This window comes from Hippoglossus hippoglossus, chromosome 12, assembly GCF_009819705.1.
Source record: "Hippoglossus hippoglossus isolate fHipHip1 chromosome 12, fHipHip1.pri, whole genome shotgun sequence".
NCBI classification, from domain to species: Eukaryota; Metazoa; Chordata; class Actinopteri; order Pleuronectiformes; family Pleuronectidae; genus Hippoglossus; species Hippoglossus hippoglossus.
In genome coordinates, this window is record NC_047162.1 from 1,556,442 (window position 1) to 1,571,831 (window position 15,390).

Below are 15,390 nucleotides of genomic sequence, written 5' to 3' on the forward strand. Positions count from 1 at the left end.
GCTGTGACTGTAAAAGAGAGATGAGTGTGTGTGTGTGTGTGTGTGTGTGTGTGTGTGTGTGTGTTGATGGGAGGGAGGGGGCGGTGTTTGAGTGTCAGGGTCTGATCACTGTAGACTACCTCTGCTGAGTGCGGAGAGAGCTCAGATCCCAACGCACCCCAGTTTTGGGTCCCCCTCTTTTCTAAGCCAGCTGGTCTGGCTTAATGTCATCTCTTTCCTTCTTTTTCTTTTATTTTTTAAAAGATCTTTTTCTTGTTTGACACAAGGGATTGACTGAACTGACCCACAGCTGGAGCTGCTGGGGAACCTTCCAGGTGAAGAACAAAAAGCACTGGTGAGTAGATGGTGTTGATGATTCATGAATTAAAAATATTCAGGTAGCTTGAAAAACCCTTGGTACATAATGTTGGAGAGAAGAACATGATTAGTGGATTGAAGTTGGGGATGGAGATAGAAACTGAAAGCCAAATTAATGGAAGCAATTGCTTATATACGCATACAGCAGATATTAAGCAACATTAGCAATCATTTTAATTCATGTTTCTTGGCACTGAACAAGTTGATGTCCAAAATTCTTTTATCTCTGTTTTTGGTCTCCACCACCTCCTGGGATAATATCTGTCTCTTTAGCTGCTAAATGCTCCACTGAGTTCACCAGCTGCTCTCTGACTCTGTGTTTCTGCGGAGCAGGAAGTGGACAGTGGCTTCATCTGTGGAGTCATTTGTCGACTGACATTGTACCCACTGTTCAACGAATCAACTGGCTGTGGGGGGGGGAAACATCTCATGTTATCTCCTTAATGACTATGTCAGCTACAGTACAAACAGTCCACTCTAAGTGGTTGCCTTATTGGACTAAATGGGTTGTAATTAAACACAAAAAGCTGGAATTTGCTGGACATCAAATCAATTTAACTCAGTTATTTGACCAAAATATGCCAATTCTATTTTCCAAAGGTGACAGCGCATCCTAATCCAGACAAGTCAGCCTGATGTTTTTAGATTATGCGCCGTGTTTTGGATTGTTTACGCTTGACTTCTTGGTCATCCATTTGAACAAAATGCAGTCTCGCCGATGACTTCTTGAACATGGTGTCAATTAGTCCGGAGCTGACTCCAAGTAGACGTTTGGGAATCGTTACACGAGGTAGACCAGTTGTTCCCATTTTGACTGGTGATTCATGGAAGACTATTGATGTAGAACTTCATTATGAAATTAACACCACCATGATGTTATTCAGAGGTGTTACTGTTCTCATATCTTGTTTAGTAAAGCTGGTTTTATTAAAGCCTGATCACCTTTATACAGACTCCACAGATGTTTTTTTTTTTTATTGTGGCAGACTAAGTGCATCTAATCATCAAAAGCAATGCATAACAAGGCTGAATTGTCACATGACTTTTGCTTTGAATGGAATACTTTGTATATCAGCCCAAATAATCTATCAAAACAAAGACCTGAAAGATGCTAAAACCCTCCTGAAGGTTACTGCCACACTGATGAATGATCTCAGTGGGTTTTTCACTTTAACAAAACTTCTTACACATCACAGTCATTTCATCCATTGTTAATATAAAAATATTGATTGGTAATGCATACAATTTTGCCTCTTCATTTATTGTCATTGTGCTATTGCAGACAACACCAAAACAATTTTTTTTGTCAGGCAGTACCGAGCAGCTGAGAGTACAGATGAGCTAGTAGTAGGTGCATGTGTTTACCTTTTACAGTTGTCGTATGGCTTCTTAAAGTCACCGAAATTATAATTGGGTCAATAAGGTGTTTTTAGAAGTTGTGCTTCTATGCTGAAGTGTTGAAGCACACGGAAAAATATGTGTTTTATAGATATTTCAGCTGATGGCACAGCAGTCAACTGCAGTATGTAAAATAATTAATATAAATGAATATCAAGTAATATAAACAAATCTGTGTGTGCATGTGTGTGGTAATCTATAGATCTGAGACTTTGATTCTGATTTTCTGAAGGTGTTCTGTTCTTATTGGGCAGTTTTTCCTACATAACTTGGTTGTCAAAACGGATGCTCTTTGAATAGAGAACAAATGAGGCTGATTAATTAATTAATTTCCAAATACAACAGGTGTTGCCACAAACTGTCAAACATTTCATTTCATGAAAATAAGCTAGAAGAGATGGTTTGGAGCAGAACTAGGTTTGGTTTAGTTTTGTATCTGCATATGTTTGTGTGCGTGTGTGTGTGTGTGTGTGTGTGTGTGTGTGTGTGTGTGTGTGCGTGCGTGCGTGCGTGCGTGCGTGTGTGTGTGTGTGTGTTTCGCTGAATGTGTTATGCTTATATATCAAATTCTGTTTGCATATTTCAAATTTATATTGGTCTTAACACCAGCTTGACCTTCGGTCGATGTTTTAGGTATTGTAGCTGCTGTAAAATACTCATATTTGGTTCATAAAATTATTTTGTCATTTATATTTAAATCTAAATGTATAAACGGACATTGTTTTATTGATGCAGAATAGTAGTATATGTCGGTACACAAAGACCATCTGAGCAGTTTTTTTTCATCACAACTTTTACTGTGATTGTATTTTGGGCTTCAGTGAAAATGAAAATGGTGACGTGAGGCAATGTTTCACAAAATGATCTTACCTTTTATTGCCTTCTACAGTTGTAATTATTGTGTTATTACACACTTATTATTTTACCAGGGTTGGGTGAGTTTACAAGCCAAAAATATACTTTTTTCTTTCTAAAGATTTGGTCAGAGGAAATAAAATGCTAACAGCTGATAGACACAAACAGAGAACAGCTGGTGAACTTATTGAAGCATTTGGCAGCTACAGAGCCAAAAACAGCGCTAAAAGAGAAGGAATACTGGACCTATATTCACAAGGCTGACACAAACCACACCCCACATGAATCATCATATTGTCAGACTTCCTCTGGATTTGAATGACACCTCTAAGACATCATATTTTCCATAGACTGCCTCCACTTCCCCCTCTTCATTTCCCCGTCACCCCTGTGTGCATAGAAAAATAAAAGAGTGTCTAGTTGTTGTTTATGAGTTGTTAACCTTTCAATGATAGAGTTGTTTTCCCTATATTTTTTATTTCAGTAACTCTTCAAATGATTCAATAACTCCATCATGAAAACAGATAATTGAATCAGAATTGTGTTCCCTCTCATATTAATCACTGTGTAGCTCCATAGATTATTCTGGTGACCTTTTGGAGTGGCCTGACCCCAAGATTGTGACTGCGCAGACTAAATTAACTAAGTGTATATAAATTAGATAAAGGCAGCTCCATGTGGTGCAGCTACAACAGTAATGCTGCTGCTGCACTCATGAATCAGTATTATCCATCTCATAATGTAATTTGTAATAATACATTTACTTATTTTACTTCAGTACTATTTTGAATGCAGGACTTTATGGAGTATTTGTGAAACTGTGGTATTGGTATTTTGCTTTTTACATTTACTTAAAAAGTGCTTCTTCCATCAGTGAACAAATGTGATTTAAATTTTTGGAGAGTCTCGTAACCTGTGCAACATGGGTGATGTGTAATCATGTGTAATTACAATCACCTATTAGAAACAGGTTTAGGTTGTGAGGGTTGGGGTCAGACATTTAGTTGTAGAGGTTACGGTTTCTAAGGGGCTCGGGAAAACATTATACCAATGAGTGTCCCCCATGGGGATGATGAAACCCATTTGTCTTGTGTCATTGCTGTCCTGTTTTGTGTGATTTACTTTCTTTTCTTAAAGGTTTTTACATTTTCTTACACTTTTACTCACCTTTTTTATTCTTGTCTCTTCTGTTTCCATTTGCTGACATTGGAACTGTTTTAAATGTGTGATTGCACTGTTATTTACTGTAAAGCGCGCCGTAAACCTGTTGAAAAAAAAGGATTCATAACTACTACTCTCTTATACACCAAATTATCTGTAGTCATGACACTTTGAAAGCAACGTGTGAACAGAGATGCGATGAGAGAAGGTGCAGTTGTGATTGTTGCCGCTGAGGGGCAGCAGTGGCCCTGAGCAAGGGACACAACTTGACAGCTCGAACAAACAAGAAGCAGAGTAAATAAACCTGTTGAAAGTATGAGTTCCTGTCAGATTAACAACAAACACTCAGTACCTCGCGTGTTCCTCAGCGCCACTGCTCTGTCTCTGAAATGCTTTCTCTGTCGGTTTTCTGGCAGCTTTGACGTATTTACTTACGTGTGTGTGCGCGCGTGTTTTCTGCCTCCTGACGCACAGGTGCTCGTTGAGCAGAGGCGCGCGCTCAGGAGGAGACTCGCTGATGGAGTGAACCGCAGGACGGAGAGACACCGGAGAAAGTCACGGAACACACGCGGGACTGAGAGGTGAGCCCCCCCCCCACCCCCCCCCCCCCCCCCCCCCCCCCCCCCCCCCCCCCCCCCCCCCCCCCCCCCCCCCCCCCCCCCAGCGTGTCCCTGTTGAAGTGTAGCGTGTGCGTGTGTGTGCGTGTGCGTGTGCGTGTGTGAGAGAGAGAGAGAGAGAGAGAGAGAGAGAGAGAGAGAGAGAGAGAGAGAGAGAGAGAGAGAGAGAGAGGGCGTGCGGCCACTTGACTGATAAACAACAGGAAACAACACAGAAGCGGTCCCTCAGGTCCGCGGCTCTTCTCCTCTCCTCCTCTTCTCCTCTTCTCCTCTCGCCCGCTCCCTGTCCCTGTCTTCCAGTCCCGAGAACTTCAACTCCCCCACTTGCGTGCACTGCAGTCGGCTGTATTGTCTTGTATGTGTTGAGTGTGGAGCCCCGGAGTTGCAGCTCGGTTGTCCGCCCTCCCTCCACAACCTCTTCCCGGGGCAGAGACCGGAGGAATCTGTCGGAACTTTTTCTGCCTCACGAGGAGCGAATGCGCGGCTGCGTTACTTTTTCTTCAGCGACACCTGGTAAGAGATGGAAACCCTGACACGCAGCCTGTAGTTCACACTCACCCATCCACACGGTGTTTACCTGCAGCCCGGCGGGAAGAACCACCGTCTTTAAACAGGACTTCCATGGTCTCTGAACTCCAGAGCTGACATGGCAGCGGTTTTAAGAACTGATCCATCTTAAGCGTCAAATTCAGCAGCTCCTCACACGTCAAGAGCTTCTTCACTTGTCCTATGACTGTTTTGAATGAATTTTTGCCTCTTGGTTACACTGACTGGAGCAATTTGGTTTCAGGAAACCCGAATGGGCATTTGATTATTTTCTGATGTTTAATACACTGAACAATCAATCGATTTGACGAAGATGAACGAAGTTATTGTTGGTTTCAGCCTCACAGTTCTGTGGTACAATAATACAGAAATACCAGAGGAAAAAAATACAAGAAATTTGATAAAACAAAACTGTACAGTCAAAAGAGCTCAACATAAAGTGAAAAGAGTTCAGGGGCCCGTAGGCAAGACCAGGGGCCACATTTTGCAGAGGCTGGGGGACATATCATGGTTTGTAATCGACTTAATTGGTGCAGACTTCTTACAGAATTATGTTGACAGTGTAAAGCTGCTGCTTTAGGGGCCCCTGGGGGGGTTTTCCAGGTTGGCAATCCTGCCTTGTTCTTCTGGGATGGTATTTTATTATAGAAGATGCATCTATTAGTTTTAGAAACTCTGAGGTCATGCTTTTTATGTCCACCTCCTCCACCAGTAGATCCCAATCACACAAGCCCTCAGCAGTTATTCAGACTGAACTTCTCGTTGGTACCTGAAGCAACACGGCCCTGCCAACGCAACCCTGATATGACGTTTGAATGCCGCACTGCATTCTGTCTGAATCTCTGTTGAGTCTTGTTGCTTGAAGAATGATTGAACTAATCTGCTTTATGTACTTTTCTTTTCAAAACTTGAAGCATAAGGCATTCTGCTGATGATAGTTAAACTACTACTAATGCTCTTTTACTTTAATAATTTGAACACAGACTTTCATCTGTTCCAACTGGCTACTTAAAACTGGCAAAAGGGTTTTGCAGTAGGAAAAAGAGCTAAAAGAGTAAACACCTTATTATCGTAGCTTCTAATTTGTGTATTATTTTGTTAAAATCCACCCAGACAATCCTGACAGTATCTGTCAGGAGAGAGGCTGTGTCCCATAGACAGTGCAGAGTGAGATCAGTCACTCAGGCTGAACATGTGGTGTTTGTGCCACTAAGTGACTCATTCACTGCTTATAGAGGGGTGTCCCTAACCAGACCACATGTATTAGATCAGGTTACCTGTGTCTGCATCTGAGACCCTACAAGGGACTTTGAGCAGTAATTTAGCCTGTATTTGTTTTTTGAAAGTTGATGAGACACTTGATATCATGTTTCTCTGCCTCATATCACACATCCAAATATTGCACTTTTTAACTTGCAGTTATCTGATCACGCTGATGTTTGTAAATCCGCTGTTCGCCTTGATTCGAGTAGGTGTGCTGACTTGAACAGCACTTCATTTTGCCCTGGGTGAATTCTGTGTTTCCAGGTGCATAATCTATAAGCGCGGATGTTCAGATGTCTCAGACTTGACTCTTCTCCATTTAATACACTTCATGCTCCACTTCACAGCAATAAAGGCACTTTACAACGTAATGTGTAGGGCTGTAGCCTCCAGTCTGGGGGGCATGAACAGAGGAGAACTTATGTACTGTACACTGAATACCCGCTGGCAGTCAGAAAACTGTACTGTATGTTACTGTATGTTACTGAGGTTTTCAGTGATTATCATGTGGTGACAGCTGACAGGATTCCAGCTTCTCCAGTTTGAGCATCTGACACATTTTTCCAGTCTTACATCAAAGGAAACTGAATATTAAGGACGCACTGAAATTACTTTTCCCTCATACTGATTTTGGTATGTATTGGCCAAGTACAAGCCGAGTACTGATCCGATACCAGTGTTAAATTAATGAGATATGTGCCTCACTATGTGGAAGAGACATCGATTATTCTTGTATGTGTGAGACAACATCAGAGTTGACTTAAATATTCCTAACATGTAAACAAATAGATATTTTTACATATGCATCTATTTCCGTCATCTCGGTCTGTATGTGGCACATACCGAGAACCGTTAATCTCATCAGCTTCACACATGGCACGTGTATTGTGTATGTGTTTGTGTTTGTGTTTGTGTAATGGCCCAAGCTGCTTTTCTCTGTCTTGAGGTTGCCTGATTGATTGGCAAATTAACATTAACAGTTTTTCCTGATAATTCATTGGCAAGTATTTTGGAAATGGTCTGTTCAGGGATCCCACACCACATCTAAGATTTGGCAATCATCTATTAAAAACAATTGTTTTATGTGCTATGGTGACAAAAATGTAAAATTCCCACACCAAGTAGTGAAAAAAATGTCTTTGCAAAGAAGATTGGTACATTTTTAATTTTTTTAATTTAAAGTACATTTAGAAAATGTGGGGCTCAGAGTGTCCTTAATGCACCACAGGCAGAGTTTTCCACATCATCCATATTTGCACCTGCAACATTACACAACCACAAAAAAAAAAGTATCAATTTGATGGATTACTTTCTCCAAGTAGGTTTCAAGTCTCTGCAAGTCCCCAAATTTCTCCCACTTCTTGCTGTTCATTGTGGTTGCGACTGGATTAGGCACTTATTCATGTATGGAATATGAAGCTTGTAATCATAAGATAAACGATAAACTCCTGATAAATGTCACCTGAGGCTACATTCACACCACTAAGTTCTAGCTTTAAATCACAATTGCTACATTCAGGCCTGGCATGCACGCTACTCTAGAGTCTTCAAGCATCGAAAACTGAAAAGTTTGGAAATGCAAACGTGAAGCAGTCCCCTGCAATCGCTTCCAATAGCAATATTACAAAAGTTCAATATATATCCATTATCGCTTATGCATTGTGCAAGCACAGTAATTAGAACATATTTGATTGTAACAATGTTTTCCTGTTTAGGAAAGCAAAAATCTCTCCTTAAACCTAAAAGATACAGTAATGTAAGATTTATCATGCTAATTCTCAATATTGACTGACATGAAAATGATCTTGTATAATTTTTAACCATATGGCCCAGCCTTGATGTAAAGTATCAGCTAACACTGACAGTTCCACCTCATCATCAGTCCAGGAAAACATGTTTGTATCGTCACTTGTGTAGGCTTAAAACGCTTGTTTGGATCGAGATCGTTACAACAAAAATTTAATAGTTTTGAGGTAGCCTGAGTCAGTGTCAGTAGAATAGAAATGATCCGTCTTAAAAATTAAGTAATAAATAATCAAGTATTTCTTCAGTTTTATCTCGGTGTTTGGTCCCCCCCACCTCCAGAGGGAAAAGTCTGTCTCCTTAGCTGCTAAATGCTCCACTATGTTAAGCTGCTCCTCTTTGACTGTGTGTCTGTCTGCTGTTTGATGTTGAGTTGGCAGTGGACAGTGGCCTTATCAGAACCCGTTTGCACATACAGTAAGAGTGGTGAGACTGACCTGGAACAATGAAATTGTAGGATGTAAAACAATGGCCAATAATTCCCTGCGGTTTGATCTCTTAAGTTCTCATCCACGCCAGATGTGCGCCAGATGTGCGCCAGATGTGCAAAGGCCTTAAGACTGACATCTTTCAAACTACACCTATAGTCATTTGATCCTTTTCGGCCCTTTTACATCTTAAACATTCATTAGAAATAATTTATATTTGTCAGCTCAGCTTTCCTTGTTTTTGTATTGATGTTTAAGTGCAGTTGCAGGTAGAAAAGACTCAAAGTCCCCTGCACAGTAGGAGGCAGTGATGGAGTGAATCACACAGCAGTCCATCCACCTCCTGTCTGTCAGCCCCAGGCAGGAGAGCCTTACTCCCCCTGCCCCTCATCCTCCACCCACCCCACCCTCCCTGGCTCTGTGTGACATTTGTGTGACACAGAGACACACAAATGTCCTGCCAAGGAATACCACTGCCACATGTCCCCCGCTAGCTGTTTCTCTCAGCTGTGAGGACACTCGCACGCAAGTCTACATTGCTGACCCTCAACCAAACTGAGTACATTTACTCAAATACAGCTGTACTCATTAGTTACTAATTTGACCTAAGCAACTAGTCTTAGTTTTAGGATTTGTTATTCAGTCAACTATCAGTAAACTCTAGTCAGTGACTCTTTGGGTAACTGATTACTTGTTGAAGTAATTTTTCGTGTAAGAATATCAAACATCTCAGGCATTCATCTTCAATAATGTGAGGTTTTGTGGCTTTTACATGTTATAAATTACAGTTAAGTGAACCATTATGAAGTTTGGACTGACAAAATAAAACACGTGAAGGTGGCACTTTGACTTTAACTGTGATGGGTGTTTCTTACTGTTCCTAACAATGAAAATAAATAGTCTCTGTCCTACACAAAATAATTCAAAACTAACTCTCAACAAGAGTTCAGTGCTGCTAAGAATTCCTCTGCATTTAATACTTTTACTTTTGAAAGTGTTAAGTACATGTTGTACATGATATTTACAGTAGGTACTTGAGAAAAAATTTGAATGCAGGATTTTACTTGTATGAGAGTACTATTACCATTTGTTTTTGGTACTTTTACTTAAATAAAAGATCTAAGTACTCCACTACTGACACACACACACGCAGTCAAACTTGGCCTCTCTCTGAGGTTCAGCATGTTGGAAAATAATTGGCAAGTCCGAGAGAAAGAAAGAGGGAGCAGCTAAGGACGGCGTGAGATGGCTGATTTCCATCTTTTCCTCCGCTCAACAGTCGCTCCCTCTGTCTGTGAACCAGAAACCAGTCGTATTGTTCTTTGGGGTAAAAAGTTCATTCTTTTATTTTTGGAGTCCTTCTGTTTTACACGGAGTCTAAAAATAGCAGGACAGTTTGTGTGAGTGTGTGTGAGGGGGGGGGGGGGGGTATGCTGTCATCCTGGAAAAGATCAAACTCTGCATTAAATCACATCTACAGTTACAGTACACACACATACACCCACTCACTGATTTTGAGAGTTAAATGCAATGTTTCCCTTAACGTCTCACGACTCCGTTTGGCCTAAAACTCTCCTTTACTACAACATGCTGAGTGTGCTGTTGTCTGTGGGCGCTCTAAATTTAAACCGTGTTGGTCCTTGTGCTGTTTTCCTGAAGAGAGGTAGGCTCACAGCCGGCGTGACTCAGGCTCTAGATATTCATGTAACGCTTTCAGGCTGGCATGTTCCTGCTCGCTGCACACGATTTTGATAGTATCACATCTCTCCACTTAATCAGAGTGGTTTGTTTTGGCAAAACACATCAATTATCTTCTGGTGACAGAAGCTGTCAGATCATATTCACACATTCCTCATGTCAAAGATGTGGATGGAAAAATAATTGAGGAGAAGGGAAAACACGCAGTACAGATTATTATTGACATTAATGATTGATTTGTTGGAATTATCAACTCACAAAAATGTCCCTCACAAGTTGTCTGACCAACAAGCGTTTAATTTATAATCATATACAAATTAGAAGCTTGAAACTGAGTGATTTGCCTTTTGTGATTGATAGCTAAAACAATTATACGCAAAGATTATAGTTGAGTATCTAATTAAATGCAAAAGTGTGATCAAATACACTAATTTGACAGTTTATTAAGCACACCGAGCTAAAACTAATGCAGTCTAATACAGTCTTGCCCTAAATCCTCTCTTCAGGGAGAATACAATGTTCTCTCTAAAAGCAAGTTTAAACAAAAACATGTTGTAGTTTGTGGTCTGAGAGCCAAAATTCTGCATGATATTTGTAGATAAATTAATGGAATATCATCCAACTCATCCCCAACTGTATCATCACCAGTTACCGTTGTTTACGGTAAATGTGTTTGACGCCTACCTACAGAAGAAGAAGCAATCAGACAGGTGAGAGGTAGCACCTTTGACAAGCAAATACTGTTCCTGATTTGAACTTGATTGCCATTCCATTCGAAGTAGTTACCTTGTGACTATCCAGCTTTTTTTTCATTCTGGTGAAGAGGAGGAAGAGGCATGGAGTCAACGTTCCAGATGTCACATGACGCAGAATACAGACGTGCTGACCATAAATAGAGATTTCCAAAGTCGATCATAATTAACTAACTGATCTGTTCTTGACTGAACTCTGTTGTGTTTGTCCACCTCATTCTGCTTATTTTGAAGCAGTGTTTTCTATACTTTTGCTCGCATGGCATAGAAAAATTAGGGTGTGGTGATGTAAATATATCTGCACTGATCAACGATTCTATGTTCCGACACAATAGCCTTAATAGCCCATCACCCATAACGCTGTAGTACAACCAAGAGTGGACTGTTTCTGTAATTCTCGGTCGTATACCAATAAATTAAGGTTATAAACATCATCTTTTAAAACCAGAATGTGAATGTGAAAAATAAGGTGTCAATTAAGTTGCCATAGCTGTTGCATTGATGTCTCAGTTACATATTTTATCAACATCAACTAAATTTATATAGGTTTGAATTGCATTCAACAGATACTAAGTGTTACAGGGTTCTGATCGGGATCAGGTGATCAAAACCGTGATGAAGATTTATTAGACATTTATTAAAACAATGAATCAAGAAAATCAGTTTGTTGCCGCCCTTGTCTGTTGCATTTAAAATCGTAATACAATCAATAACGATGATGATAGTAATTAAGAGATGAGTGAGATAAAGCAAAATAGCAACCTTTGTAGACTTTTATTGACATAAAGGGAGAACCGCATTCAATTTCTTCCTTTTGTTGAGAGAGCACACCTTCACCATCTTCTTACGCCTTCACAAATCCCAATTTTATTCTTCGTGTCATCCCATGTGCCTGAGGGCTGGCACCTCCTGGAAATGAGCACGCCTTTTTTTTCCTTTGCCCTGCTGTGATGACGGCGGAGGGCTGCCAAGAAAACCTGTCGTGTGTGTTTGTGTTTGTGTGCGTCTGTCTCAGCGTGTGTGAACATCCAGTTAACTCGGTGACCCAAGCTTTTAAGCTCCACTTTAGGAGTGAGACATGGGTCACATGGCATACACACACAAACACACACACTGCATGTGCTGATAGTCCTGCACATGTCTTTCTTAATAGTGTTACACATAATTTCCCACTTCTAGCAGATGTCCCATTTCATTGATAAATCAAAGTTGTTGTATTTATCAGGTCTAACAGATTTAATGGTTTATTTCTTTACACTCTTACTGAAATTGCTTTCCTTTCCCTGATTTTTTTCGATATTGTGGTTTGCCAAATGTGTCACTGCAGTGCTTCAGAGGAGACACGCATGTTTTTCTCCCACTCTGTAAAAGTATAAAAGAAACATATCTGAATGACACTTGTGTATGCTCAGTTGGACGCAGCCCAGAGAGCCATAATCCCATCTTTTTAGTTTAGTTGTTTTTGGCATACAGCCTGAGGTTTGGCATGTACAGGAAGCATCGAGGGCAACGAGTCTGTACAAGAGCTGTTATCAGCCGCCGCCAAGTCGAGTATCAGGGTTTGTACTGGTTGGTTGGACTGAGCAGTTTCAGCAGCAAGTGTGGTTAGCCCAGTCGGAAAAACGTGTGGGTCAGTCACCACCTGCTTTGTCACACAGTATTCAAACGTGTTTATTACCCTATTTGAGGTTGCAATTCTTATATGACTGCAGTCTAGCCCAATGTGTATCCAACTTGCGTAAGTACCTGTAGAAATGATTAGTTAGCTTAGCATGATTTTAGACCCCATTCACACATACATGGTTATTTTTTAATTGAAAAAGAAGTGAAAACAACCTTGCTACAAGCCAAAAACTTTTTTTTCTCCTGCATGTCAAAACTGAAAATAGAGTAGATTGCTTAGATATACAAAGTGCCTCTCCACATACTGTATATATTACTGTCAATGCACTGTCATTACATTTGTGATTGCTGCTCTTTTCATCTCTGGTAGACTTTTTCTTCTGTATAAATACTTTAAACATTGTTACACCTCTTCTTTTATGTTAGACACTGTCTTTTCTCCATAATGTTGTAAATATTGTTATTTTGTTGATGTGCTCTGTCACACACAACATCTAGTGCCTGTCTGTCTGGCCTGGGAGAGGGATCCCTCACTTGCTGTTCTCTCTGAGGTTTTTGTTTTCCCACCCACATTTTATTTTGGTACTTATATCGTGGGTTAATAGCAGAGGGGTTGCACCTTGTTAAGCCCCATGATGCAAATTGTGATTTGTGAATATACTCTATACAAATACATTTTGATTGATTGATTGATTTTCTGTCTTCACTCTGGAAGGAACTTTCTAAAGCTAAGTTTGAATTTGGATATAGGTCAATTCACACAGCTGCATTTTAGAATTTTCTAAAATAAAAAACACATTACGGTATATTGTCTCTTCCTCCACTTTTTCCTGTTTTGATGGTGATTGTAAAAATACTCTCCTTAAAAAGACACATATAACATTATATAACATCATTTTGTATAAAATGTACTGTTGAGTGTCATTATCATCATTGTTGACGTGATTCTCATCCCATCACTTCACAGAGGCGTGTCCCATCTCAGCTCCACTCAGAGTTGGTGTCCTCAAATGTCATTTCTCCAAACTTCCAGGTGTTTTTACATAGCACAGGATCCATCCCAACTCATCACTCTTTATTATTCGCATTCTGACATGCAGGGTTGTTTCACTTCCTCCTGAGTGTACAGTAACCCCCTGAGGAAGCTGGGTTTTTGGGGTGTGTCAGGGGGATACAGCAGCAGTAAATGGACGGGTATGCAAACAGACAATATATTGCCTGTCTGTGCGTGCATGGCGGGTGAACATTGCTACTCAGCGTGCAATACTACCCACACGCAATCCCTTTTTGGTAATTAGATGCAGTGTTCATACATGTTTCTGTCTGAGTTTTGTTTTGAAGTCTTTTGTTGGTTTTATTGCCCTGGAAATGGTTAGATGTTTACACGGCATGTCTTCAGATGTGACTGAAATGTAAAACTGATTTATACTCTGGACTGGGTTTGATGCATTTTCTAATATTTTTTTTTACCATAATGAATATGTTGTTTTGATGTTTATTCATTTTCCACAGGACCCAGCCAGCAGTTTGGAATTGATAGTGAGAAACCTTGAGGACCTGTGAGTCAAACAAAGAAACCAGAGGAGGAGACGTTTCTATATAAGAGGAAAAGCAACAGGATAAATACCGAAGATGGGGAGAAAAAAGATTCAGATAGCCCGGATAATGGATGAACGGAACCGACATGTAAGCATACAGAAGGCTTTCACCTTTCAGATGTGACAGTAATTTAACATGTTTAAAGACACGGCAGCGGTCAGTTAAGGTTGGCCCTATGACATGTTCACAACACTGAGGATGAAACTTTCATGTGACAGTTTGCCATTAGTGTCACAGCAAGTTTTAATAGTTTGGCTAAGACGTACATCTACAAACCGATCCGACCAATCAGAACATGACATACAATATTGACAGGATTTAGTTTTGGAAATGCCGAAAAATAAAGCTTAGGGGGGATCCTCCACACACCATCGCAACATGGGAGTATGTATACAAATGTTTTTTTTGGAACTTTCATCCGTCTAGAAAACAAAAAAGAGCCCTGTACTGCTGGGTGTTACAGTTATAGTCTAAACCAGTTTGTAATGTCAGTCCTACATAGAACTCAACAATAAACTACATTTAGTAGTGCACGATTTAACGTAAAGACTAAACAAGAAAATACATACAAAACAGAACAAGATGTAAACAATGCACAAAACATACTCAATTTAACAATCCAATAAAAGCAGCATGAAATGACCAGCACCGGATCTTTCATGACCACGACTGAACCCTCTTTAAAAGCTGCTTCAATTAAGTCTACAATGATCTTTGACATGAATTTGAGTCCTGAGGGTAAAAAGTTCACATGTCAATTCTCTGGATCCAAAAGAGCTGTCTGACCAAATACAGTTTGTGCCAACCAGAATGGCACACAGTAATCTCACTGGTAATTAACTAAGTGATCAGCAACACAACAACCTGTGAGAGAACACTTTTTCTTTCAACTTATCTTCTTTAGCAGTGATGCTGTTAAAGGGATAGTTCACCCAAAAATGATAATTCACTCATTATCTACTCACCCCTAGGTCGATGGAGCGGTGGATGAAGTGTTTGAGTCCACAAAACATTGCTGGAGTTTCAGGGGTAAACAGTGTAGCAGCCGAATCCAGGACAACTGAAGATATTAGGGACTTATCTTCAGACATAAAAAAACAACAGACAAAAAACATAACATGCCTCCATACTGCTCGTGTGGTGTAATCCAAGTGTCCGCAAGCCCCAACATTCATATTCGACTCGAAACAAGGTCATTTACACCATGTTTTAAGCCTAAATGTCCAACAAAAATGGCTAAGCTAGCTGACGTAAACATTTCCGATGGTCCCTGAATGCACCTCGTCAGAA

The 15,390-nt window shown here is 40.3% G+C and overlaps 1 protein-coding gene across 2 annotated transcripts in view; it reads left to right on the forward strand.

Moving 5' to 3' along the window:
* The first annotated feature begins 86 nt into the window (after positions 1-86).
* mef2ca (myocyte enhancer factor 2ca) overlaps positions 87-15,390 on the forward strand; it is a 29,488-nt gene continuing 14,184 nt past the window's right edge. Inside the window, exons 1-3 of one of the 2 annotated variants that reach the window (XM_034602823.1) lie at positions 87-334; positions 4,246-4,352; positions 14,012-14,187. In XM_034602823.1, the coding sequence (XP_034458714.1) occupies positions 14,134-14,187 (54 nt within the window). In that variant the 5' untranslated portion in view covers positions 87-334; positions 4,246-4,352; positions 14,012-14,133. The remainder of the gene's footprint in view (positions 335-4,245; positions 4,353-14,011; positions 14,188-15,390) is intronic. The other variant, XM_034602822.1, reaches the window with a different exon arrangement.